We start from the raw sequence: 24,318 nt of genomic DNA, 5'->3' as shown, positions 1-24,318 counted from the left end.
TGCTCAGCACAGACACCGTGCTGTTACTGCGGTTATCATTAAGCTGCTTTCGCCAGGGTCTGATGGGCAGTAACTGTCCAATATAGAAGCACTGACCAGAGCTTTTTGTAATCAGAGATGTCATTTTATGAGGCCAAATACATCACTCAATATTTAATACTGCAGATTATTGTAAATAAAATTGCTTTTAATTAAATGTTGGGTATTGTTTTATATATATATATATATATATATATATATATATATAGACACACTTGATGCAGATGGTTCAATTTTAACAATTTCATGTTTGTTACAAAATAATTAAAATGGGTCATTTTTTAAATCAATGTTTTTAATTCGTTTAATATACATATATTACAATAAAGCATACACAAGTGTGATTTTATCTAAACTTAGTCTCTGCCACTGCTGATCAACCATCTTGACGGGTCGTGCTGCACCAGGTTAGTGCACGTGAAGTGCAGTGACGTGACACTTATTAATGTAGTGCTTTGTTGGTTGGTCTGTGTTGCCTGGTTTGTGTTCAGTTTAGTTTCCTTGCAGTTTTAAAACACGCCGGTCTTTCCGGCTCAGCTCAGCCTCTTGCCCCGCGCCCCCACGTCTGTCACATGGCACACCTCCACCTCCGCCCCCAGCTTCTGCAGCTCGTCCAGCCAGATCATCTGCTTCTGGGACAGCCGATCGCTTGGGCCCTTCACCTCCACCAGCTGGAACAAAGCACAGCGTCTCTCATCACCCACAGCACGCTACCACTGAGAGCACAATCCATTCTCCACCGCTTTAAGAAATGTCATTAACTGGGTATGTAGGCCGCAATGTCAAATACATTTAAAAGATTTTCTGGGAATTTACTCTGGACTTCTCTGGACAAGATTGTGTAAATTGGCAAAGAGACGCCATTGCTGTATGCCTTTAATTACACCCTGTGTCCTGTGATATTTTTATTTTTATTTTTGGAGACACCAGTTAAATGACCACACCTCTGAGGGTATCTGTCTCGAGATGCTCTTGGAACAGTAGGCCATTCTGCGTCATGAACGCTGCCTGCCATAGCAGAGACCGGTTCTCAGCATTTAGGAATCCTCTAAAGGAAGATCTGGTCAGTGTTTAGCCACACAAATTATGATAAATGTCACAGCCCTACTTTTGAAGGGAATGAATGGACTTCAGTTCAGCCTGGCTGTGCCATGTGACTCTCCTAGTCAGGGGAACAGAAGAGCACAGAGGTTACAGGGCAGAAGGGACTAGGCCCACCTTGCTCATTCAGGTGTTCTCTGTAGCTTTAAGTTTAGAGTCCCGGCAGGACAAGACACACACACAAGCACTCAAACACACACAATCCTATTCTGTCTTGGAAATTAGTGGCATTTTATCACTAATAATTAAGAAGATGGTGATGATACTTTTAACAATCTCCGCTAAGGCTGCTCTGGCTCTGATCTCGGACCGCTTTAGCGGGGGGATGACCTCACCTTGCAGGAGTTGTTGTCCGTGTTCCACACCACCAGGTCAGGCAGCCCCCCCCGGCAGTGTCTGTAGTCTCCAGCCATCCGTCGTACCAGCCCACTCAGGAACGGCCCCCCAAGGCACGCCACCAGGCTCTGAGCGACAGAGACCCTTGGATTAGCAAGACTAGTTTCATATGAAAATGGGTTTTACTACCCATTCCCACTCGGACCCTTGTGGCATTGTTCTTTATCATACCTCCCTCCCACACACTGGTTAAACTGGGAGAGCCATGGCACCAGTATAGCACAATGAAACCAATACAGCACAATAAAACTCCAAACAGCTGCAGTCAGACTGGCAGGAACATCTGTTCTCATAATAAACACGTGAAAGCACTCAGCCTCGAGCACCATCGAGAGAAAAGAAAGAGGAAATGAACAGCTGTTAACATCCTTCCATGTGAGTATACTGCATCTTATTAATGTACTAAGCGGTTACATTTCTTTTTATATAATTATTCTTAAAGGGGACAGCTATGGCTCTAAAGCCTTTCACTGGCAACCATTTAACACCAAAACCCTATGCTGTGCACCCCTTACGTCTCTAAATAAATAAAAGGTAAGCCTTGCCAGAAACAGATGGAAGGATGCCGAATTATAGTTTTCCCTTGTTGGCAGTGGCGCTATATGGGTCTGTGCCACACCCAGTCAGGGGCAGCAAAGGGCCAACTAGCTGGCATCTCCATTCACGGGCAGCAACCCGGCTGTTCCATCCCTTTCTGCTGCGAGCCTTTGTTCCAACCCTGCTTCACCACTGAACGGACATTAGGCAGCTTGGCGACGCGAGTGAGCTCGAAACTCTGTGCCTTGGCCCAGACCGGGGGCACTGCTGGTGCTGCCCTCACCTGTGCTTGCTGCAGCGAGGAGAACCGTTCCCAGTTCACCAGCGTCGACGCCTTGCCCTCCTGGGAACACCAGGTGTCGGCCAGGAGAGCCTGCAGCGTCTCGGTGGAGGCCTCCTGCAGCAGTTCGAGCCGGGCCTCAATAGTTGCCCGCCTGTTCTCATAGAAGCAGTCCGTGTGCAGGTCCAGGGGGCAGCTCTGGGAGGCGAGAGGAGACAGCGACACGCTCAGCTACCCGCACAGCTCGGCAGTCTGGAAAAGCACCAGTGTGCCGAGGGGAGCTGGGTTTTCGCTCAGGGCAGCCAGACGTACCTGGTACGGATTTCGAAAGACGTCCGCAATCCCATCCATGTAGATGATATCCCACAGCAGGAGTCCGTAGAGGGTGGAAAAGGTGGACCCCTCTCCGTGGATCCCTGTCCCAAGAGGTGGTGTCTTAAAAACACTCATGTAGGGTTTGTACAACGTGTCAGTCTAGTTTGATACAATTACGACACAGGCCTACAAAGACGAGCCTGAGCAACAATCCTGTGTAATAACTTGCTTCTTCAAGATGTTTTTAAAGATTTACCAATGGTGGGGTTTTGTCCCCTTAAAATATTCACAAGTTCAACAAAGAAAGCTTACAAGATTTACACACAGATCAAATATAACTCAGTACAGGGCAGTGCAGCTTGGCACACAGTACAACTCTACTTCCTGTTAACCCTGCTGTGGTGAGGTGGGCGAGTGTCTTGTGTACCCTGGGGGAATCCCTGCCGCCGATAGTGCGCCAGTGCCAGCTCCTCCACAGAGCACATGACTGTGGTCAGGGGGGCATCGCCACGGTCACCTCCATCCTGGACCACCACCCCCTCCTCCTCCTCCTCCTCCTCCTGCATCAGAAACACAGACTTCCCCATCCCCGACTGAGGACACATCCGCCCTCGGATCGTCACCTGCGCATTGACAGACGGACAAATGGACAGCGGGCTTCAGCCACAGTGCGATACCCGCAGGCCTGAGGTGAGAGGCATGGATTGCAGCCAATGCATCCTCACACCTGTCTTCCTCTCTCTGGCAAAGGCTTTGTACAAAACCCAGGGTTTAGCGAGGGTGAGTGCGGCATGGTCAGCTTACAGGACTTCAGGAATTTCTGTGATCACACCTGAAGAACACATATTCAGAGAAGTTCCTGCAGTTACGGTATTTTGGGATTTCTTAGTGTTGTTGGGCTGCAGGGTGTAGCGGTCGCACAACCAGCTGTGGTATTGCATCACACAATTGTGAGCTGAAGCACGTTCAAAGTTAGTGCAATATAATCACTTCTCACCAATGCCTTTGCAAATAAACAAATATGACACTAACACATGTTGTTTATATTAGATGCAGCATACTTTCCAAATGACAACATTCATGTTAAAGCCCCAGTTTGTATTTTTGCAACCAAAGGCACTTTTCTTCATTTCATACTGTCACAGAAAGGACACAGACACCACACCTAACAAGTGTATCCCTCAGGGGTTCATGAGCACATTACAGCACACACCCCACAGACTGCCTCTCCAAATTTCATTGCAACACTTAATGCTCTGAAGAGATGATTCCATCGCTAATCCTCTCACAGTACAACCAAAACATACACAACCAGGCGACTGAACTGGCGCTGCAGCCGAGACGAGCTGAAGAGCCACAGCTTGAGCTGGCGGTGGGGGTGGTGGTGGGTGTGGGGGGAAGGCAGACTCACATGAGGAACATCCTTCACTTCCACAGCGGGGATGTCCCTGAGGAGGAGTCTGAACTTCCTGCAGCTGGGCGACTCTCTCAGCCTCACCGCGCGCTGGTACAGAGACAGCTGATGGCCAGTTCGTACCAGAGGGTCCGACAGCCCGGCTTTGATACAGTCAATGGCCTTGGATAAAGAGGGAACAAGGAAGTTGGGACTTTGATAGGAGAAAACTACAAATTTAGGTATCCATATACATACACTCATACATGTATGAGTGTGTATATATGTACAGTGGAGGAAAAAGTATTTGATCCCCTGCTGATTTTGTACGTTTGCCCACTGACAAAGAAATGATCAGTCTATAATTTTAATGGTAGGTGTAAGTAAATAATACTTATTTCCCTCATTAACATGCAAATCAATTTATAACTTTTTTGAAATGCGTTTTTCTGGATTTTTTTGTTGTTATTCTGTCTCTCACTTAAAATACACCTACCATTAAAATTATAGACTGATCATTTCTTTGTCAGTGGGCAAACGTACAAAATCAGCAGGGAATCAAATACTTTTTTTCACTGTATGTATATATATCAAAAGCATTACAAAATCTGACATATTCAAGAATTTCAACAGGACATCAGAAAATGCATGTTAAATATATATCAGGATCATTTCTGGATGTAATTCCACTGCATTACTTACGCCACACTGCATTTGATAGCCCCCCAACACACACAGACACTATTAACACCCCTCTAGTGTCCCTGGCTTGAATGTCAGCCATACCTCCTCAGTGCGTTTGAGATGCTGCTGCAAATTCAGCGCCAGCCTGTCCCACCAGCGCCCCCTGCTGTCTGGACAGTAGACTGACTGAGCCAGCAGAGACCGCAGCTCCTCCACAGCTTCCTGCGAGACCGAATTGATATTACTGCACATGCAATTACTGCCTTAATTACAGTACAGGCCGAGCACAATGAGAGGATGGAAAAATAAACAAAAAGAAAAAGTTCACCTACATACAGAGATATGTAATCAACATAAACACTCTGTAATGACATGGTTCAAATGTGTGTGGACAGGAAGCCATTGTGTAATCTGTTATTATGTTAAACTTTAGTAAGAGCGTGTGTGTGTGAGAGAGAGAGTAGGCATATATATATATATATATATATATATATATATATACAGACATATAGTCCATCCCCCGACTGACCTCATACAGCTTGAGTCTCTGCAGAATCTCCACGCCGCGCGAGCGGACACGGATGTAGGCCCAGCCGGCGGTGAAACAGCGTAGGAAAACGGGCAGGTCCTCCTCGTGCCTGCAGACACACATGCCCACGATGCACACAGGGAGACACAAGGCCCTGTTTACACAACACGCACCAGGGAGCTTACTTCACTCTTCATAAGACGTGAAGCTGTGAAGAAGCCACAAAGGCCTTTGAGGACAGTTAGTCTCTGTGGGTCAGTATTCTTGAAATCCTGCTATTACAGCCAAGTAAAGCCTCAATGTGTGTACTAACAGAACAGGCCTGAAAACAACTTAGATTTTTTCTTGCTAGAATCATTATACACAAACAGACATAATAATAAATACATAATATTAAATTGCCACCTTATTTATTCTGGCCTAGCAGTTGGCTTACAAATGCTGACTCACTGCAGCAGACTTGATATACAGAGAAGCGACCCTGTCCGTCCACACGGTTACCTCAGGTCAGCGGTGTGGCTCAGGTCCTGCCAGGCTGTCTTGGCTGCGTCGTAGAGCAGCCGTGCCTCCTCCCAGGCCCCGCTCTGCATTGCGCCCATGACCTCAGCCAGGCAGCGGGCCGCCTCCTCGTACCTGTCAGGCAGCGGCTGTTATTAAGGCAACCCAGGCACTAACAAACCCGTAATGTTCTGCAATTCACCAGCCTGCCCAGCACTGCGGAGGAGTGCTCTTGCGTTAAAGCGATGCAGCGCTGCAGCCAAGCACAGGTGTGAACAGTGCAGTCGAGCTGGGGCTGTCCATGCCACTCCCAAGCAGGTGCTGCGATGACTTAATTGTCCCTGCAGACTGATGGCATTGTGATATTGTCAACCCATGCAAGCTGGCACTTTGATAGAAGAATACTACATTTGTATTTATTTAATTATTTGAGTGAAGGAAAAGTCATCACATACACCAGTGAATAGCTTTTACACTAGTTCTGTCACATTACACTGTGTTTATTATGTTATGTTTACTTCGGATAGATGTACAAATCTAATAGAGAAAAGCTGGTTACATTTTCTCCAGTCAACAACAATTTAGTTATTTTTAAATTACAGCCGTTCACTCGTTTGTTTTTTTCCTGTTACTGTCTTCGAAGATGACATCCCCTTACCGCTGCCGCATGCGCAGTTGTAGGAGAATTGCGCAACCCTGATTTATTGCCCAACAGTGCATGCTTGTGTGACTAGGAATTTACTTCACAGCAATCTTTATTACATAAAAAAACTAAATTATTCACATTGTTTTACAGATACTTTAAATGTATATCATGCATGTTTGTGCAGGCAAATGCAGATTATTACACAATACTGGAAGAGTACAGAAAATACCCTACATTAAAGCAAGACATTTAAGTACAAAATATCGCAATGCCTTTTATGTAATTAGTTTAATTGTGCCCTTCAAAGACTATTACTTTAATACTGACCACACTATGCATTAGTCTAATAAGGTTGTGTGTGATCAAAAATTATAACTGTTTGACACTGATATGAATATTTATGCAACTTCATTAAGCTGGCTATCCCTTGCACAAATATCCATTCAGCCAAAAAGTTAAAAACCATAAAATATTTCAAAATTACTTATTTTACTTTCTGTTTACCAGCAGATCCAAGAAGCAACTGTTCTGAGATGCTTTCATGCGGGCAGTTACAACTGTTTAGAAATGTCAAGTGTAAAAAACAGAAAAAAATACATAGGGTGAAAATAAACCATCTGTGCTCACTCACCTGATGAGGTCATCTCTGTCCCTGAAGACCCTGGCCCTGCGCTGGACGGTGTATGTGGGGAAGGTCAGGCGGCCCATGTTGACCATCAGCACTGTGTAGAGCTGACCCTGCCCACCCGCCCCCGCCTCTTCCTCCTCCACACCATCCGTGAGGGAGAAGAGCAGCAGCAGACGGGAGAAGACGGCGCGGGGGGCGCGGCACACGCGCACACAGGCTCCGGCCAGCTCCTTCGCCCTGCCGGCCCAGCAGAGAATCAGATAAAAACGTGTAGGAAGTGAGAAGAAGACATTGACAACAGATGACAACAAAACCCAATGCAGAGAACCAGGGACTGCCCAGCCCTGCCACCATACTCCTGTCAAGAGGAGTGGAACCAACAAGTATTAAAACTCCATGACAAGACCTAGCTCAGAACCGAGGAGTAGTCACAAACACAGCAGTATCGGGAAGCTGGGCCTTGCGCCTCATTTACATATATTTCTATTTCTAGGGAGAAGGACAGGTTTTACAGTCAAGTCCCCTGCAACTTGCTGTTCAGAGCTCTGGTGCATCACCTCCTGAGAATGACGGTGGCGGTGCCATGCTGGGAGCGGCCCAGAGAGAACAGCGGGCGCTGGCGGGAGAGGCGCAGGAGCGCGTCGGTCAGCTGCTGTTTCTGGGCACCCGGCCCCGCCAGGTGGAAGGTCTTGGCCAGGGCCTTCAACTCCGGGGCAGGGAGCAGCTCCAGAACTTCAGTGAGCTCCTGCAGCTCAGACTCTGCAGGCAGAGAGAGAGAGAGAGAAAGAGAGAAAAGCGGACAGAAGCAGAGAGGCACAGTGAGTAATAACCTTTTGTCTGGCCTTGTCATCCTTTGTCATAACACTAATGAGGAGTGCTTGTTTTTAGTTTTCTGCTCTGCCTTTTGAGGGCTTAATGTGTTATTTGCCCATTTCAAATCTTTTTGCTTCAGAGAAAAAAAATGCACCATGCTTCTTCCATCCCCAGCTAACCTCCACAGCTACTGACAGATTATGAGAGCTGTATAATTTCACTCACAGGGGAAGGAAAGTGGAGTGAGTGTAACTTTACATTTTCACATTTCTCCTGAACAGTAAATTTATTTTGTAGCAGAACGTCATCAGTCCTGAACATGCTTCACATTGAAGCTGCACCAGCCGCCCACACAAGCACAGAGTTCAAGATGATCTCATGTGGGTCATCTCCACCTACCTGTCTGCAGGAAGCCACATTTCACCAGCTCCTGGATCCCTGGCGACAGGTCGGGCCCTATCTCGGGGTAGTCCAGCTTGTTCACCTTCAGCCAGTGCAGTTTCCTCTGGAACAGCCTCACATAGAGCTTCTGCCCTGCCACTGGTGAGACAGGCAACAAGGGGGGAGAAGAACAGAAACTATTATTCCAGTGCAATTACGCAGAGGTAAACGGCCCCCGAGGAGCAGCTGTCCGTCTCTTTAATTAGGTAGGACCATATGAGAGAGCGAGTCCTCAGCCAGCCTCCTGGATCCAGGAGATGTCAAGCCGCGCACAATGCGGGCAGGGTTACCTGACAGCTGGCGGAAGGCGTCGATGGTCCTGATGTCGTCCTGGTTGAAGAGCTGCCTGTCGTCCTCGTTCTCCAGCACAGCCTCCAGCACTGACAGGAAATTCCTTAGGTAGTAAGGGAGCCTGGGTGACTCGGGCACAACTCCCCCATTGCTGCTGCCCACCCCTGTCACAGGTGCACCACCGAGGCTGTCTGCAGCGCTTGCGCTCTCGACCGGTGTGTTGGTTCCCCCGCCAGCACCGAGATACTCCGCTTCCTTGTGCCCCTCCTTTGGGGCTGGCATTGCAGTTGCCATTTTCTGGCTGGTGGTGTTTCCGTCCTCGTTACCTCTCGGAGGAGCGGAGAAGGGTGCAGAGGCTTGGTTCGCTGGGTTGGTGCTGCCTTTGTTTCTCTGCCTTTTACAGCTGCTGCGCACCCTGTGACTGAGAGTCGGCAGGGAAGCATCGGCCCTGGGAGCGGCACGGCTCCTGCTCCGGCTTGATCGCAATGTGGGGACAGATTGCGTCGAGGCTACAGCCGCTGATGAGGATGTCTCGTACTGAGACTCGGGCGCCTTTGTCCGATGCGTCCCTGGTCCCTTCAGGTCTACAGTGAAAATCCCCGGCCCTTTGCATCCATCGTCCCCAGGAGCCCCCTGCACCCCCAGACTGGTCAAATCATCATTGCCCTCAAATCTCCCAGGCACTGTGCTGGACAGCTGCACGTACTGATTCTCCTTCTGTGAGCTGCTCAGGGCTCCAGTGTCTTTGGCCTCTTCCAAAGTGATGTTGGAGTCATCTGGGGAAGTTGCAGATGTGTGTGCGAGGCTCTGCTGCGATCCCAGGTCTAGTTTCTGGCGCTTCCTCGATAATTTCGAAGCCAGGCATCCCAGGTCGACCACTCTGACCACCTTGGCCTGGCTGCACACCTCCCGGGCCTCCACTGAGAGGGTGAGCTTTTTGAAGTAAGGGCTAGACTGCTTCTTCTCCTTCTCCACACTCGGAGAGGCATCAGCCTGGTCCAGGCTGGAGGCCGCACATCGGCTTGGGGTTTTCTCTGGGGTTCGGGGAGGAGGAGGGGGTGGAGGTGATGTGATCTCAAGAGATCTGACTGGGTTCTGACTGCTGTTGCTAACAAAAAACATACTTTTGCTTTCCTCCTCCTCCTTGCAGAACTGCTCACACTGGTTGTCGATGTGCTGGTTCATGCAAAATCTTGGGACCATCTCCCCACAGATTGGGCACGCTAGCCTGGCCGGTGGGGCATTGTTAAAGAATGAGAGGATGGAGCCGGTCCTCTGAGAACCAGGCCGCACCGAGTCTCTCCCACCTGTTGTAGTCGTCGTTTTCTTGTTCTTCTTCAATGACAAACTCCGTCGCTGCCTCCCTTTCCCTGGGGAGTGTCCTTCAGCCATACTGAGAGACTGATGCTTTTTATGTCCTTAGCTGAAGAGAAGAACAACAAAACAGCTCCTTCACTGAGGCCGGGAAACCCATCCTGCAAGTGTCTGGGGAGAAACCAAAACACCTATCTTAGAAGATCAAGCAGTTATCAAAAGGAAAGGAAATGCCCCAAGATAAATCTGGGACTCTCAGATTCACCAAAAGCTAATGCTTCTGTCCTGTTCTTTTGATTATTTTATTCAAGGAGATACATTATCAGGTTTATCCAATTAACTATTAACATTACAATCATGATGGATCCTCTAATTTGAGTTATAAGACCACAAAAATTGCCCAGTGACCAAAACAATTTGCAAACCAATTACAAGACATTTTTAAATTTGTGCATGTATGTCCACCATTTAATGTAATTGCATATATATATAAATTCATAAGTGGATGAATCTGCTATGGAACTGGGATGCTTTTTACATTCTTACATTCTTACATCACTCAGTACACACACAAGGTACTATTGTTTTGTTTTTGTCTGCATGATGCATATGTAATCACGTTTTTGTATTATGTATTTATGATTGTAAAAGCAGTATCTTCGGAAACGTACACCTGACACATTTTACAGTTATATATATATATATATATATATATATATATATATAATCACATGGTCATATTGAACCAATTCACTCTCTCTCAACGTAAAAAGCTTTACTTGTCTAAATTATAACACGACAGTCACGACCGACAACCTCGCAAATTTATTTGCGCTAGGAAGCGAGTTGTTGGCCAATATCTCTTAAGAAGTGCCACCTTTTTATACATTACAGTTAAGTTCAAACATACCAATACCATCATCTGACAAATGCACTTTGTTGTTTCCCGGCCTTTCAACATTGTTCAATAAAGACAACACTAATCAATCTAAGAGAGAGAGCCTCTAAACTAAAGCAATCGATGTCAGATATCGAGCCTCTAGGCTAAAGCAATCAAGCAAGAGAGTAGTGAGTTCGAAAATAAGCAAAGGATACATCAAGCTATATTATAAGCAAAACAGTTACCCAACCATGATTGCATAATGGCCGATATACAGTAAAGTATTTAGAAAATACGGTGTTATATAATGATGCACATATTGGTCGAACGTGACTTATTTAAGATGCTTACATTTTATATAAAAGCTCAAGAGAAATGTATAATTTTGCCTCAATCTTATGCTACAAAAAGACTAATGGCTGGTTTCAAGACCTTGATTAGCACTAGTCTAGGATTACTCTACCTAAAATAACATTGGGTAGGCCATGACTAGTGCTAATTATGTCTGTGAAACCAGCCCCAAGAATGTTAAATGTCCAAAATGGAATATCAAAAAACAATTACGAATGATATGCATAATGCTTGTATATCATGTTCTTTATTCATAAAAAATAGTCCCATGCAGTTACAATGATTTATTATTGGTTAGGCTAATATCAATGCTGTTTATGCCTCATTGCATATTGTTACAATGACTTCCTGGCAAGCAAAACCCCTTGGAAGTTTTTGAGCTTGTTCAATTTAATCATGTGTGTGTGTGTGTGTGTGTAATTATCCCCCATGGCAATGCACTCATATGTAACCTGCAACAAACTATAAACTCTAGCCAGTAGCTCTTTTTGAATGGTATCACAATTAAGGAAAAACAGGCTTTTCCTTCATACTTCATGAAGATTAATGTTTTATGGGTAGGGAAGTGTCAGCCTATGATATTGATTACGGTGGGAATACTACTCAACAGATGTATTATCAACCATAATGCCTTAAACAGGCATTAACATCTCTACTTGAAAGTGCAACATTGTTTGAAGGTAGTTTCTACAGCAATATTTGCAGTAAGGTTTGCACAAAAAATGTTTGATGAAATGAGTTAGATTATCTGGGTTAGGGTTACACTCACCAGTCCACTTAAGACTTCTGTAAAGATTAGTTAGTAGATTTTCTGGATCGGGTGGGGATTTGTATGGGCCTAGCTTGAAAATTTGGTGCAGGTTGGGGTTCAGGCCGTTGTTTGGCCTTAAAATAGGACAGATTATGAACTGGTCTAATGAATTGGGGTTACAGTGCAAATCTCCTTTCTTCCCTGCAATGCAGTAGGAATGGTATTAGGGTTATATTTAGGTTGTTTAGAGAGGATTATTTCAAGTAATTTAGCTATATAGTTGCATTGAACTTAAATTTAACAATCAAATTAAGGTTACACTTTGGTGTGGTCTAAGGTTAGACTCCCCAGTAAACTTAGGTTTTCGTCAAGATTAATGTTGTTTGTACTGACTTACCTGCACTGTTTGTGGATTTAAATGGGCCAGGTTTGGCTGTTGCTTGGCCTTAAATTGCAGTCTTCCAGTGTGAGAAAAAAAAAATCACAGTAAACAAGGGATGTTCCAAAGTTTGTCCTTTATTTTAAGTGACTGCATATAATGTGCAAGGGGAATTAAGTAAATAATACTTATAAAAGAAAAAAACAATGCATCAAGTCTGTACACAAAAAAAATAAAAAAAATGACCACCCCTTCCACCAATGTTACAGCTTTAACTTGCTGGCTGACACTTCCTTCTTCTTCTTCTTCGCAGACTGGTTTTTCACCCCTTTGATCTGCATCTTCACCTGATCCTGCAGCTCGGAGAAGAAGGCCTGGGAGGAGCGCAGTACCTTGTCCTTTCCCTCATCCTGTTTCAAACACAACAACACCCACACAGTCAAGGGGGTACAAACCCAGCCAACAGCCACTTTGTTTCACTCATTCATTCATTTAGTGGCCTCCTCCGGTTTGTTAACTTGTTTTGTTATGTGTACTAGGTTCAAACTCAGCAGCTCAATCTTCATTCTAACTGGAGACCCCAATAACTTAAACTATTTTTGTAAAAATGTTAATGAGCTAATTTGAAAGAAGCATTTGATTCAAACAGGACACAACTCATCAGGGGCCCCGTTGAAAGGGGTGCACGTAATTCAGTAATTGTTAGCTTGAAGGGGAACAACTAGGAGCCACTGCTGGCCCTCCTGGTCCTCTGCCTGACACTTCTTAATTGTCTTCCAGTGGAGGGAGCACATCAAGACAGGGCCCCTGCACAGTGCACGAGAGTCCACTCTGGGCACGGCCAGCAGCTTCTGTACTGCTGCACCTACAAGACTAATCAGTCAGGCCTGGTCCAGATCACAGCACTGCATGCCACCCTGTTCTTCCCAGATGCACAGTGTTACAGACACTCAAGAGACTGCTTCTGACATTAGCTACCTAGACCATGCTAATACTCTTCAATAAAGCATTTAAAGGCTTTTGCAGAAAGCGGCTGTTCTTGAACAGAGCTCCTCATTCAAGGAACCACTCTTGCCGGCAACTCTTCTCAACTCAACAATACTTCTCTCTCTTCAGTTCAGTGCAGACACCCGTAAAAAGCCATAAGGGCTGTCATTTCAAACAAGGCTTCCAGAGACAACAGGAGATGAAGTCCTTACATGGTCTCACCCAGGTAACACTCACCTTGAGCACTGTGGCCTTCCCTCCCTTGGTCAGTTTCTTCAGTGACTCTGCAGCCTCCGTCTTGCTCAGCTTCCTGTTCTCCCCACTCTTCATCTCCTCCCTCAGTTTCTGCTGCTTCTCCTTCTCCTTCAGCCGGAACTTCTTCTGCAGCTTCTTCTTCCGTCTCTCGCGCTTCTTGTCCGTCGCCGTCTTCTCGGAATCGCCCTGGATGTCTCCGGCTTTGTTCTTTTCCTGCAGGGATGGAGGGAAGCATGATCATTGTTGAGGTCAGTGATGTTTTTTTAGTTTTTCGTAAAACGGCTCACCTCTCCTTTCAAACTCTACATCTCCCGCAATTCCAGGGAGACCCAGACTTGGTTTACTCCCTCAAAGATTGTTTTTCAATTCAAACAAAAGTAAGGGGACAGTAACACTTTAGTGCTTTAATCATCAGCTACCATGAACAAACACTGGGGCAAGCGATTTGTGTTAGCTTCTTGTGAAGTGATGGATCACACAGTTAGGGATAGTGAATCCAGAGGTGTGTGTTTTGTGTACAAGGCTTGCCTTGATCTCCTCTGGAGCGAGCAAAGTGGCATCGCTGACACTGACTGGTGCCACCTCCTCCATCGTGATGGATGGCAGATTAGAGACAATCTTGACTTCAGGCACGGGCTGCACAGGACATGGGAAAGAAAAAGAAAAGAGGAAAAAGGGTAATGTATAAAAAAATCAATAACAGGCTGTCAAGATAAAACAGCCCTAAGTTAAATTGCAAAGGTCACACACCTTAATTAAGAGTGAATTAACAATGAGTTTTGCTGTGCCAGGTTCGCTTCCAGATTAGAAGTTACTGTGTTAATGCTGTTTGGTACATAAATATCCTCTAGACAGTCTTATTACTAGGATTTGCAATGGAGTAAATTAAACCCGATATATATATATTTTTTATATTGGCATCATTCTGCTCTTTGGCATTATAGCTCCAAGAGAAAAATAACACTTGGTGGTAACATTGAATACGACTTTAAATAACCAATATTTGGGAAGCCATTAAAAGCCTAGAGGAAATAAAAAGGTAATTACATCCCTTTAATTGGCCTGGGGTGACAGTCTAATGAAAGAGTGCTAATATTCTCAGGAGAATGCAACAAGTTAGAAGTGTATGACTATTAAAAGGTCAGTTTTGAGGGATTTCTGGGATATACAGCTGGAAGCAACGTCTGCAAAACAATCAGGTGTGTACGTATGTGTGAGTCGATAAGATTTACTTCAAAAGCACGTTCCAGGTCTTGAAAAGGCACAACAGTCTGAGGTAGTAAACAATTTGCAAGCCACAGGACTTGAATAAGCAGACACTAACAGTAAGTATACATTAACAGCATACATACACCCACAATACGCATGTGATTTGTGGATTTCATCAGTACATCAGTTTGTAAAGAGCCCACAGGTGGTCCTTGCTGTAGTAAGCACTGGCGGCCTGGCTGAGCTTCACCATAACGGTGGACAGACTCACTCACCGGCTTGGGGGTGAACTGGAAATTAGAGAGAGCGTCGAGTTTCAGGAAAATGGAGTCCATGAGCTTCTGGATTTCCACGTGGGCTGGGTTTTCTTCCTCCTCTTTCTTTTGCTACACAAATAAGTAACAAATAAAAAATAAAAAAATGATTTAAGAAAAGCACAATCCAAACAAACATGGTGTAAAAATGAGACCAGTTAAATGTGTTAATCTTCAGGATTCCCTTTTATTTACAAGACAGCATTTTTAACAGGTGTGGGTCAGAGTAAAACGTGTGCATCCAATGTGTGCAACCTCAAGCACAACCATTACTGTGTAAGTGCGTGTGCGACCATATGTGTGTGCGTGTGTAACATCAGGGCCTGCTGCAGCAGCCATAGAACTGCATTCAATGACAGGTTCTTATCGGTCCACTTTGTCATCGCTCCAATCAAATCTGCCCCAAACCTGCGATAGCCTACCTGGGTCTGTTTCAGGTACTCCTGCTCATACACTTCGGCCAGGCTGAGCTTGCTCTTCTCGTGATCCAGCGTCAGCCTCTTCTTGTACTCAAAGGTGTTCTCCTTGGGCTTCTCTTTGCGAACAACATCGTCCCATGCCTGGGAAAAACAAAACAAAAAAGACACGCCCTGACAGGGTAAGTGCTGGGAACAGGGGACACTCTTCAATAAATTTGCTCTATTTGTACCTGCATGCCTCATCAAAGGCCCAGCCATGTGGATAAAGCTGGCTGACATGACTGCCTGGGTCCTTCAAGGAGCTACTGGGTGAAATTCCTGGATAGATTTAGCTACCAAGAAACCAAAATGAGCAAAGAATGTTCTCCTCTCAGGTGTAGCCTCAGTTGTGTTCCATGGGACAGTCAGCCCAAATAAAAGTATTATTTTAAAATTCCTAAAATCTTAGAATCACCCCCCTCGGCAGGAAAATAAAGGAACTTCAAAGTGACCCACAAATGTTCATCTGTCTGAGTATTATAACGAGTAATACATTCAAATAAAATAAATATCGCAGCACACATCAGTAGTTCCAAGTCTGTTCTAGCTGCCTCCTCAGTTGACCTTGTTACTGGAAGTGTACCAACCTGGTCCTTGATCCTTTGCTTGATGATGTCATCCAGATGGAGGGTGGTTTCCTCAGTGATCACAGGGGCTGTGAAAGGATGCAGAAGTTCAGACATTTCACAGAGGAGCACTCCAATGCAAGCAAATCTTGTCAAGTCGACAGCTCTATGCCAGCTCGTGCCAGCACAGTTTATGAAATCTAGTTCATTTTTTTTTCTATTTGAATTCCTTTTTGTTTTGCATGATAGTCTCTTTCAATAAAATACAAAAACTGATTGTACAGGGCCCTTGAAATGGGGCAAAGCGTGTTGGCCCTACCGTGCCTGGTGGCTTGATCGAACGCCAGGTCCTCCGCAAGCAGGCTGTTCTCCGGGCGCTTCTGAGATGACACCTCTCCCATCAGCTGCCACGGTTTCTCCTCCAGAGCTGCCTTCTCCAGCTCCCGAACCTTCATGGCCATCTGTGCATTTCAGACATACGGGTCAGCACCTTTACGCCCACACCACAGCCACCCACCTGTTTCTCACATACCAGCTCGCTGCTTTACTACCTGTTGATTTTGATTTATGTATTTAAATTATTTGCTTATTTATTTGAGTTTGGTTTTTCACTCAATTCAAATTCTGTCGTGTCAAAAAAACTGTGCAGACTCACTGTTTTGCCTAACAAGCTCAGATCCCATTTTAACCCCCTCCCTTGCTGAAATCCTGTAATTCCTAGGCCGATTAAAGGAAAATTCTAACTACAGAAGGTTTTGGGTCTAGATTTTATACCTAAAATGTTTGATTTAATTTGAGGGGGAAATAAAAATGCCCACTGCATTCAAATGTTTACCCAAACGCTCATACATACTAATTACTCTCTTCCTAGGCAGCCTGCACGTGAGTCACTAGACAGAGTTGGTTATAGTAGGACGAGAGCTTGTGTGAAATACCTTTTCCTGGCGTTTCTCAAAGGCAGACTTGGACTCTGGCGTCTCAGAGGTCTGTTTTTTTCCTCCGAGGATGTCTTCCACATCTTCCCCATCGCTGTCATCTGAAAGGTTAAAGGTCACTCTCTTAAAGGCCTCCTTGGCTTGCTGGCTCTCCTCGTTGTCGGCAGTCTCGTCCATCTCGTCCCTGCAGAAACGGGAGCAGGGCATTGCGGTTCAGTGCTACCTGACACTACATATGGGGCAATGTAGGTTTGACATTTGAAACAACGTGGAGATGGGATGGTTTTGTTGCCATCTATCAGAGCTACTCAATGTGAAGGCAGTGTATCTATCCTAACAGTTACACACCGTTCTGTATAGAATCTGTCATGGTATGCTGACCTCTTATCGACAAATTAGACAATTTACAAGTGTTATCTAGTCTGAATTTAAGTAGAGTAGGCATGGAAGGTGGCTATGACAAATGTGACAATCAGACGATCCTATCAGTGTCGAGAACTAAGTCTTACTCCTCTTCCTCCATGTCTTCCTCGTCTTCCATCTCCTCTTCCCCCTCACTGCCTTCCTCTGCCTCTGACCCCAAATCCTCGTCTTCTTCAGTCTGATCCCTCTGGGCAGCACTGCCCTCCACTGGGTCAAAGAAGTCCTTGTACTTCAGGTTTCTTGAACTCCTCTGAGGCTGAAATACACCACACTTCAGAGGTTTACACACTGAATAACAATGAAGGGACTTTATAAGAATTAAGACTGAGAACATGGCAAGCAAATGCAATTCTGCTGTGCGCTATTCACTATATGCTAATCTTGCTTTTGCACACCTATCGTTGCATCACATTGTTTATCACAGTGCAATGTACAGGAAAGCTCTAGAGAAAAGTCCAATGGATTTTGGTCCTACCAGACAAAACATGAATTTACTGAGATCAATAGAATTTTGCAGACAAAACTCCTAACTTCTGCTGGATGAGAGTAATGTAAATGGATAAAAACATTTTTATTAAGGTTTCAGGGCAGACCTTAAATTTCTTTTTGGTATTAAAGTGCTTAGAACATCCTCCCTTACATCATGTCCAGTAACCATCTGGAAACCTGCATCTGAGGTGTAACAGTGACCCAGATTAACATACAAGAACATTGACAGGAACAAGTACGAAAGCCCCAGCAGGTTGTGTGTTTTGGAACACTCAATTACCTTCAGTTTTGTCTTGACGGCGCTCTCCTCCTCCAGCAGCAGCTCCTCATCCTCGGACTGGATGTCCTCAAAGTAATCGATCTCGCTGTCACCTTCATCCCCTCGCTCCTCCGTCTTCTCCATGTCTTCCAGGAACGCCTCCATTTCAGCCAGCTTGAAGAACCTGTCGTCCACCAAGGAGCCCCTCCCCGACCTTGCAGGCCTCTGTGCTTTCCCTCTGCTCTGCTTCTCCAGGGTGTCCACGTCAAAGTCCACATCCGAGTCTTCATCACTGAACTCCTTGATAGCCTTGGAAACAGCTGAAGCCTTCTTGGATCTCGGTTTGCTCTCCTCCTCCTCCTCTTCCTCACTGTCATCTGGATTTCCATCTTCATCTTCTTGATCTTGGTTCTCTTCATCTGCTGATTTCTCCCCTATCTCAATATCCTCTGCCTCCTGCTCTTCTTCCACCACCCCAGGGAACTGTATCTCCTCATCCTCGACAGCTTTTCTCACTGCTTTCTCAAAATGTGTGAGCACTGCGTTGTTCTGCAGTTCCAGCTCCTGCCAGATTTGTTCTTCATCAAAGTTCTCCACCACCAGTTCTTTCAGGGGGCTACCTTTCACGCAGGAGGGCTCATGAGCTTTGTGCAGATCATACAGTGTCTTTGTGAGGAGGGTGAACTCTGAAGCCAAGCCATCTTGGAGACTTTGTGAAAACACAAATGAACAAAACAAACATTGTCAGGCTTGTCTGGAAAACGGGGGTAAACTAAGAACATTATTCAAAATCAGGGTCATGAGTCAAAAGTGAGGGTATCAGAAAAAATCACTGGCCTACAGTGCTTTACGGTCTGCCAGGTGTTTATGTATATATGACCAGTCTACTTATAACTTTAATTACATTCTATATTAAATGATTTAGTGGTTTCTGTTTCTGCTCTGTGTGGACGAAACATGCTAAATACATCTTACATACTTAAACTTCACAAGTCATCAATGTACCAATGTAAAATTCAACCTAGTACTTTACAAAAGATAAAAAGTAAGTTTTTTTCATTGAATCACCCGATTGTATACTCTAGTAAATTGCTACTTTTGAACCACTAAAACGATCAGAATACCACGACATTAAATCTAATTTAGTAAAACACAATTACACTTTTCTTAGTTTATGATATATATGCTGAAATAATAAACTTTGCAGGCGTGACATGGAAAAGATGTTATATATAACAAATATTTATTTAATAGCATCACACCCGCCAGCAGCTTTAACAGAATGAGAACACATTCCCACCTCACATGCTAAATCTGATAATCCGAATAATGTAATTGCTTTATCTATGATCATATTTAATATAATCCTTACCTTAAAAACTGTTCAGGGTGTGCAATGTTGGTGTTTAAAAGTTTTAAACTGCTTTCCAACGTGGGTCCCGGGTCCAACGCTGCCATCGTTTCATTCACATGGGTAACTTTGGTCTCGCACGGAAGCTTGTCCCGGGGACCCGCTGTCCGCCGGCTGAGGGGTCGACTGCAACCCGAGACGCACAACACGAGTTCCGGGGCGCTGGAAAACAAATGTACCTAGACTGCTGTCCCCATTCATACATCAAATAGATATTTGTATATGTATATATAATTTAAGCATAGCTCTATGAAAATATATATTTTTGCAACATCTGGACATAACTGAATAGTGTTTTATAAAACATATTTTGTGAGATTACGTTAACAGTATATAACACAAACAAATCGTTTTTGGTCACAGATCATCGTGCTTCAAGAAAACGTTCACTTCTTGTTTGTTAGTTTTGTATTTTAAACCGGGTTTCGGCTGCTGTTGGAGAGAGTTAGTTATCCCTATAATTTAAATAAAGTTGTGTTGAAAACCAAAATGGCGGCCTCCATGTTGAAGGTTGCGGGTGAGTCGTACTATTTATTTTTCTTACACACTTGAACAGCTCAGAAACTCTCAAGTGGTGATGATTAATAAGTGGAGTCTTGCTGTACTTAATGGGGCGAATGGGGCGACGTATCTCCCTATTAACAAAAGTGAAATATATATATATAAAACATCAAATTACCTCGGGAACAGTTTTACGCAAGTTACTAAAATGTAAACAATAAAATAGTCTACATTGACTTTCTCTTAATTTAACGATACTGTAGCCTTAATTGAAACAAGTAGCTAATAAGTGTGCCATTCGTTTTGATCTGAACGCTATTTAGTTAACTATTGTGTTTAATCATAAATATCCTATATCATAATAGCATTTATTTTCCAATTAATGCGTAACTGAATTTCCAAAAATTGTTAACGCGAAAGTGGATATTGCTCATTTGTGTCTATGTGTGTGTTAGTGGTGCTTTTGTGCTGTGCTTTTATAGTTACAGGTATCCTAAGCACTTCACGTTGTGCGGCCCCACTACGCAGGACGTTTGCAGTGTCCAGGTCTGTGCGTCAAGGTGGGCCGAGTCCCGTATGGAAGCTCGGAAGGCTCAATCACGTTGCCGTCGCGGTTCCAGACCTGGAGAGAGCCACCGCTCTGTACCGGGACGTGCTAGGCGCACAGGTGAGCGCCAGGGTGCCACTGCCGGAGCACGGGGTCTACACCGTGTTTGTGGAACTGGGCAACACCAAGCTAGAGCTCCTGCACCCGCTGGGAGAGAAAAGCCCCATCGCGGGATTCCTGCAGAAGAACAAATCCGGCGGGATGCATCACATTTGTATCGAGGTAAGTAAGCGAGAATCGGAAATCAGCCTCAGCTCAGAGATTTTTGTCATGTGTGTGATATTTGCTGATCAGTGTCCAGGACTGAAACGTCACTACAGTGTTATTTTTGCTGATTGCTTCATTCCCCTCTCTCTCTCAAGTCAAAAGCATGTTTCATTTGGATTGAATGCTTTGTGGTGTCAGCATGCAACTGTGTTGGTTCAGGAATCTCACCTTTAATAAACCATCTTTTAATTGGATATTTAAGGAGCTTTAATGAGAATAACATCTATTCATACTTTGTACCTAATGAAACTCCCCTGCTGTAAATCCACGGTTTAACAAAGAAGAATCCAACTGGTGTACAGGAATGGCTACACATCCAGTATTTTCTGCATGTGTAGCAGCTTTGTTACATCTAATCACTTACTATACACAGTACCAATATATAGCTTGTGTCTCCTTGCTGGTAGTTATCAGTACTCAACATGTATTCAGTATTGTCTATCCATGCATACATTTGACCAGAATGCTGGGCTTGCTGCTTGACTATTTATTGGCCTAAGGCTTATGTTTTTGTGTGCTTAGGTGGATGATATCAACTCAGCTATACGTGATTTAAAGGCTAAGAAGATTCGGACTCTGTCGGAGGAGCCCCGCATCGGAGCGCACGGTAAACCTGTCATGTTTCTCCACCCTAAAGACTGTGATGGGGTGCTCGTGGAGCTGGAAGAGGCCTGACCTCGTACAGCCTACTGGGGACCGAGCAGGAGCTCCGAAATGGAAGGTAGAACTTAAAGGAAGAACAGACTTCCCAAAGAATTTCTGAAGACCTTGCAGTGGAGTGAAGTCCATTAAATCAATATTCCAGGATGCCTTCATTGTGACCCTGAGTGTAACACTAATGCAGAAGATGTGTAGGAGCGAGGGATACGTTTGTTAGTTTGAATTCTTCTCTGTTTTATTTGTTGCTGTTCTCTTTTCTTAGCATTTCTTTGGTACCCCTTCCATTCAAACATGCCTTAACACTTTGAGGACTTGTTACTGTACTGTTTTCCCTCGTGCAGTTGGTCTTTAAGGCCAGAGTTGTTTTTTATTTTATTTGAAGTTGTCTGTATATTTGTGACATTGTTAATTTTCCAGATGATACTTGAGATGTAAATTGGCAGACTGCATTTTCATTTTCTACATCCAGCTGAATTCTGTATAATTTTCACCTCAGGTTGTAATGGCCAATTAAAGATTCAAGTCATTGCTTCAAGCAGAATGTGTCCAATTTGCTGCTATTTCATTAGAGATTGAAAGTGGATTTGGAAACTGTTAAAAAATAAATGATTGAAATTCCTGGAATCTATTAATTTTACTTTATAACCTTGTTTTATGGAGCAGCCTTTTTTAATTGATCAAATTAAAATTTGAATTGTATTTTCTAATTTTAAAAAGTAAAGTGGATGAGTTTTGTTTTCATACATTTTTTGGTGGAAATGTAGTGTTTAATTTAAACATTTAGCAATCGGTAGTTTCTTTGCAAGCATCTTTAAGTCAAAATTACATGTTGTATTTATTTAATTATTTAATCATAGTGCTGTTAATATTAAATTCTGTGTAAATATAACCTACCTTCAGAGCAAATTATTTTTGTAATTTGTTTAACACTGCAGTGACACATAAACCATTAAGGTTAACATTCTTGTGGTGCAGCTAAAATTTAAATAAGTTGGACTCAAAACCTGGCAAGTCTGGCAAGCAAAGCTGTCATTTTAAAACAGCTTGGATGGTTTCCACATCCAGCCAGCATACAATTTCACTCCTCAAGTGCTTTTTTTTTTCCCTCAGCTGAAATTCAAAGTGTTGCATTTTTAAGCAAAAGGAGGATTAAGCCACTGTATCTTGAGAGTGTCAGTAACCATATCTGTTCAACCCCTTTTAGTGTGGTCCCAGTGTGATTCGATATTCAGTATTTTCTTCTTCTAAATAAACTTTTTTTTTTTTAAGTATCATCACATAGTGTTTCTTTGAGTGTAGGTTCAAGTTTTACTTTGTATGACCTTATTTCTATTTGATGTTTGTATATCCCAGTTGCCCCAGTTTGAAGAGATTGAGTCCCCTCTCGAATGCCCAATGAATCTTTCATCTTTGTTCATTCTGAGTGATCCTGCTCCTCTTCTCCTGGTGTTTTTCTCCCCACCCAGGAAGGTGCATCAAAGCCTTCTATCTGGGTTAATTCAGCCTCCTCTCAATTGTTAATATGCAGGGCTGAACATCTGTAATGTAAAGTTATATTTCATGAGAAGCTACAGATTATGCTTAAAAAAAATTCTCTCACTATATACTCAGTCATGCAGTGGACAGACTTACAGAATCTTTCTGTTTGTACAGAAAAGTACAATGCTGGGAGATCTGTAAAGAGTTAGGGATATTTTTGACAAGTCTAACGAGTCTCTCCATCTGTACGCACATCTCTGCAGCACAGGCTGAGTGACATTGCTGTTCCTTGCAGTGCGATTAATTTTTATTTCATTAGCAGCTGCTCTTCAGTCTCCCAGCAGCTCCTCGCACAGATTCCCGTAAACACAAACCAGCGTTGTGAGAGAACCGCGCTTGCCTCATCGCTGCTGGTGCCGCTGTCTTTCATCACTCCCAGACAAAGATGAATTATGGCTGATGGAGAGCTTTGAATGATTCTGTTCAAAACTAAATCAGCAGTTTTAGCCCTGCTGGCAAGCTCCTTCTTTCCCCAGCTGCTGCCATTTCTCAGTGAACCCGTGAATCACTTCAGTTGTCTGATGAAACATCTGTCAGGTGGAAGATGTGAAACTTCACACTTTTAAAAGCTCAGGGATCGCAGAAATAGATGGATCCGCAGCCTTGCTTCAGGGCTTTGTCCTCTCTGCCTTTCAGCAAAATTATCCTTTTTTTTATTATTATTGTTGTATTACTGACTGAGTAGATCAATAAAAAGAAGAAATGTGTGTATTTCTTGCTTTATTAAGGCAAAATGCAGACAGTCACTTGAGTTTTATTCTAAGCCTTGCTACTGCTGGCAGTGCAATGTAATGTGTGTTGTGTCTGCATGTTTTTGTTAACATTTCATTATGCAAATAGGAGCATCTTTGAATACAGAGATATTGTTTTAATGTCCAAAAGGCTTTTAGAATATTTCACACACCCTTCCGAATTGCCTTCTAAGTGTTATCTTCTGTATTACAGATAATTTCTCATAGCTTCTCTCCCTAGGGTTTTGTTTTTTATATATATAATTATTAGGAATTAAGGTAGATGAAATTGGTCCAAAATGTAATGTATAAACACTATTAAATGCTTGTGCTTTTGGAGGGTCTTAATCTAATTTGCTTTGTAAAATGCAGAGCAGTCAGTGGAAATAGGGCTGACTGTTCATTCAGTTATGCAATGATCTATTTTTAAAATTGATTACA

The 24,318-nt window shown here is 43.9% G+C and overlaps 3 protein-coding genes across 5 annotated transcripts; 1 reads left to right on the top strand and 2 right to left on the bottom strand.

The window, feature by feature from the left end:
• Positions 1-313: 313 nt before the first annotated feature.
• Positions 314-10,897, bottom strand: fan1 (FANCD2 and FANCI associated nuclease 1). Of its 2 annotated transcripts, XM_066701287.1 has the most exons (15): positions 10,816-10,897; positions 8,591-10,076; positions 8,259-8,399; positions 7,604-7,805; positions 7,050-7,283; positions 5,776-5,907; positions 5,275-5,383; positions 4,848-4,967; positions 4,080-4,244; positions 3,096-3,291; positions 2,666-2,769; positions 2,357-2,551; positions 1,476-1,604; positions 1,148-1,201; positions 604-710 (listed from the first exon to the last, which is right to left on the bottom strand). In XM_066701287.1, the coding sequence occupies exons 2-14, from the start codon at positions 9,981-9,983 to the stop codon at positions 1,175-1,177; spliced, it is 3,147 nt and encodes a 1,048-aa protein (XP_066557384.1). In that variant the 5' UTR covers positions 9,984-10,076; positions 10,816-10,897; the 3' UTR covers positions 604-710; positions 1,148-1,174. The 2 variants fall into 2 exon arrangements, with proteins under 2 accessions (XP_066557383.1, XP_066557384.1); XM_066701286.1 differs by lacking the exon at positions 1,148-1,201 and having other exon boundaries at positions 314-710.
• Positions 10,898-12,383: 1,486 nt separating this feature from the next.
• Positions 12,384-19,741, bottom strand: mphosph10 (M-phase phosphoprotein 10 (U3 small nucleolar ribonucleoprotein)). The gene is made up of 11 exons (XM_066701283.1): positions 19,534-19,741; positions 18,183-18,870; positions 17,500-17,669; positions 16,991-17,174; positions 16,375-16,516; positions 16,077-16,144; positions 15,454-15,591; positions 14,993-15,103; positions 14,037-14,144; positions 13,491-13,721; positions 12,384-12,676 (listed from the first exon to the last, which is right to left on the bottom strand). Exons 1-11 carry the CDS (start codon positions 19,617-19,619, stop codon positions 12,530-12,532), a joined length of 2,073 nt encoding a protein of 690 aa, XP_066557380.1. The 5' UTR covers positions 19,620-19,741; the 3' UTR covers positions 12,384-12,529.
• A 93-nt stretch (positions 19,742-19,834) lies between these two features.
• Positions 19,835-22,231, top strand: mcee (methylmalonyl CoA epimerase). Of its 2 annotated transcripts, XM_066701285.1 has the most exons (3): positions 19,835-20,089; positions 20,556-20,902; positions 21,470-22,231. In XM_066701285.1, the coding sequence occupies exons 1-3, from the start codon at positions 20,062-20,064 to the stop codon at positions 21,620-21,622; spliced, it is 528 nt and encodes a 175-aa protein (XP_066557382.1). In that variant the 5' UTR covers positions 19,835-20,061; the 3' UTR covers positions 21,623-22,231. The 2 variants fall into 2 exon arrangements, with proteins under 2 accessions (XP_066557382.1, XP_066557381.1); XM_066701284.1 differs by lacking the exon at positions 19,835-20,089 and having other exon boundaries at positions 20,098-20,902.
• The last annotated feature ends 2,087 nt before the right edge of the window (positions 22,232-24,318 follow it).

Source organism: Amia ocellicauda, chromosome 4, assembly GCF_036373705.1.
Source record: "Amia ocellicauda isolate fAmiCal2 chromosome 4, fAmiCal2.hap1, whole genome shotgun sequence".
NCBI lineage: Eukaryota > Metazoa > Chordata > Actinopteri > Amiiformes > Amiidae > Amia > Amia ocellicauda.
This window is presented reverse-complemented; position numbering and strand designations above follow the sequence as displayed.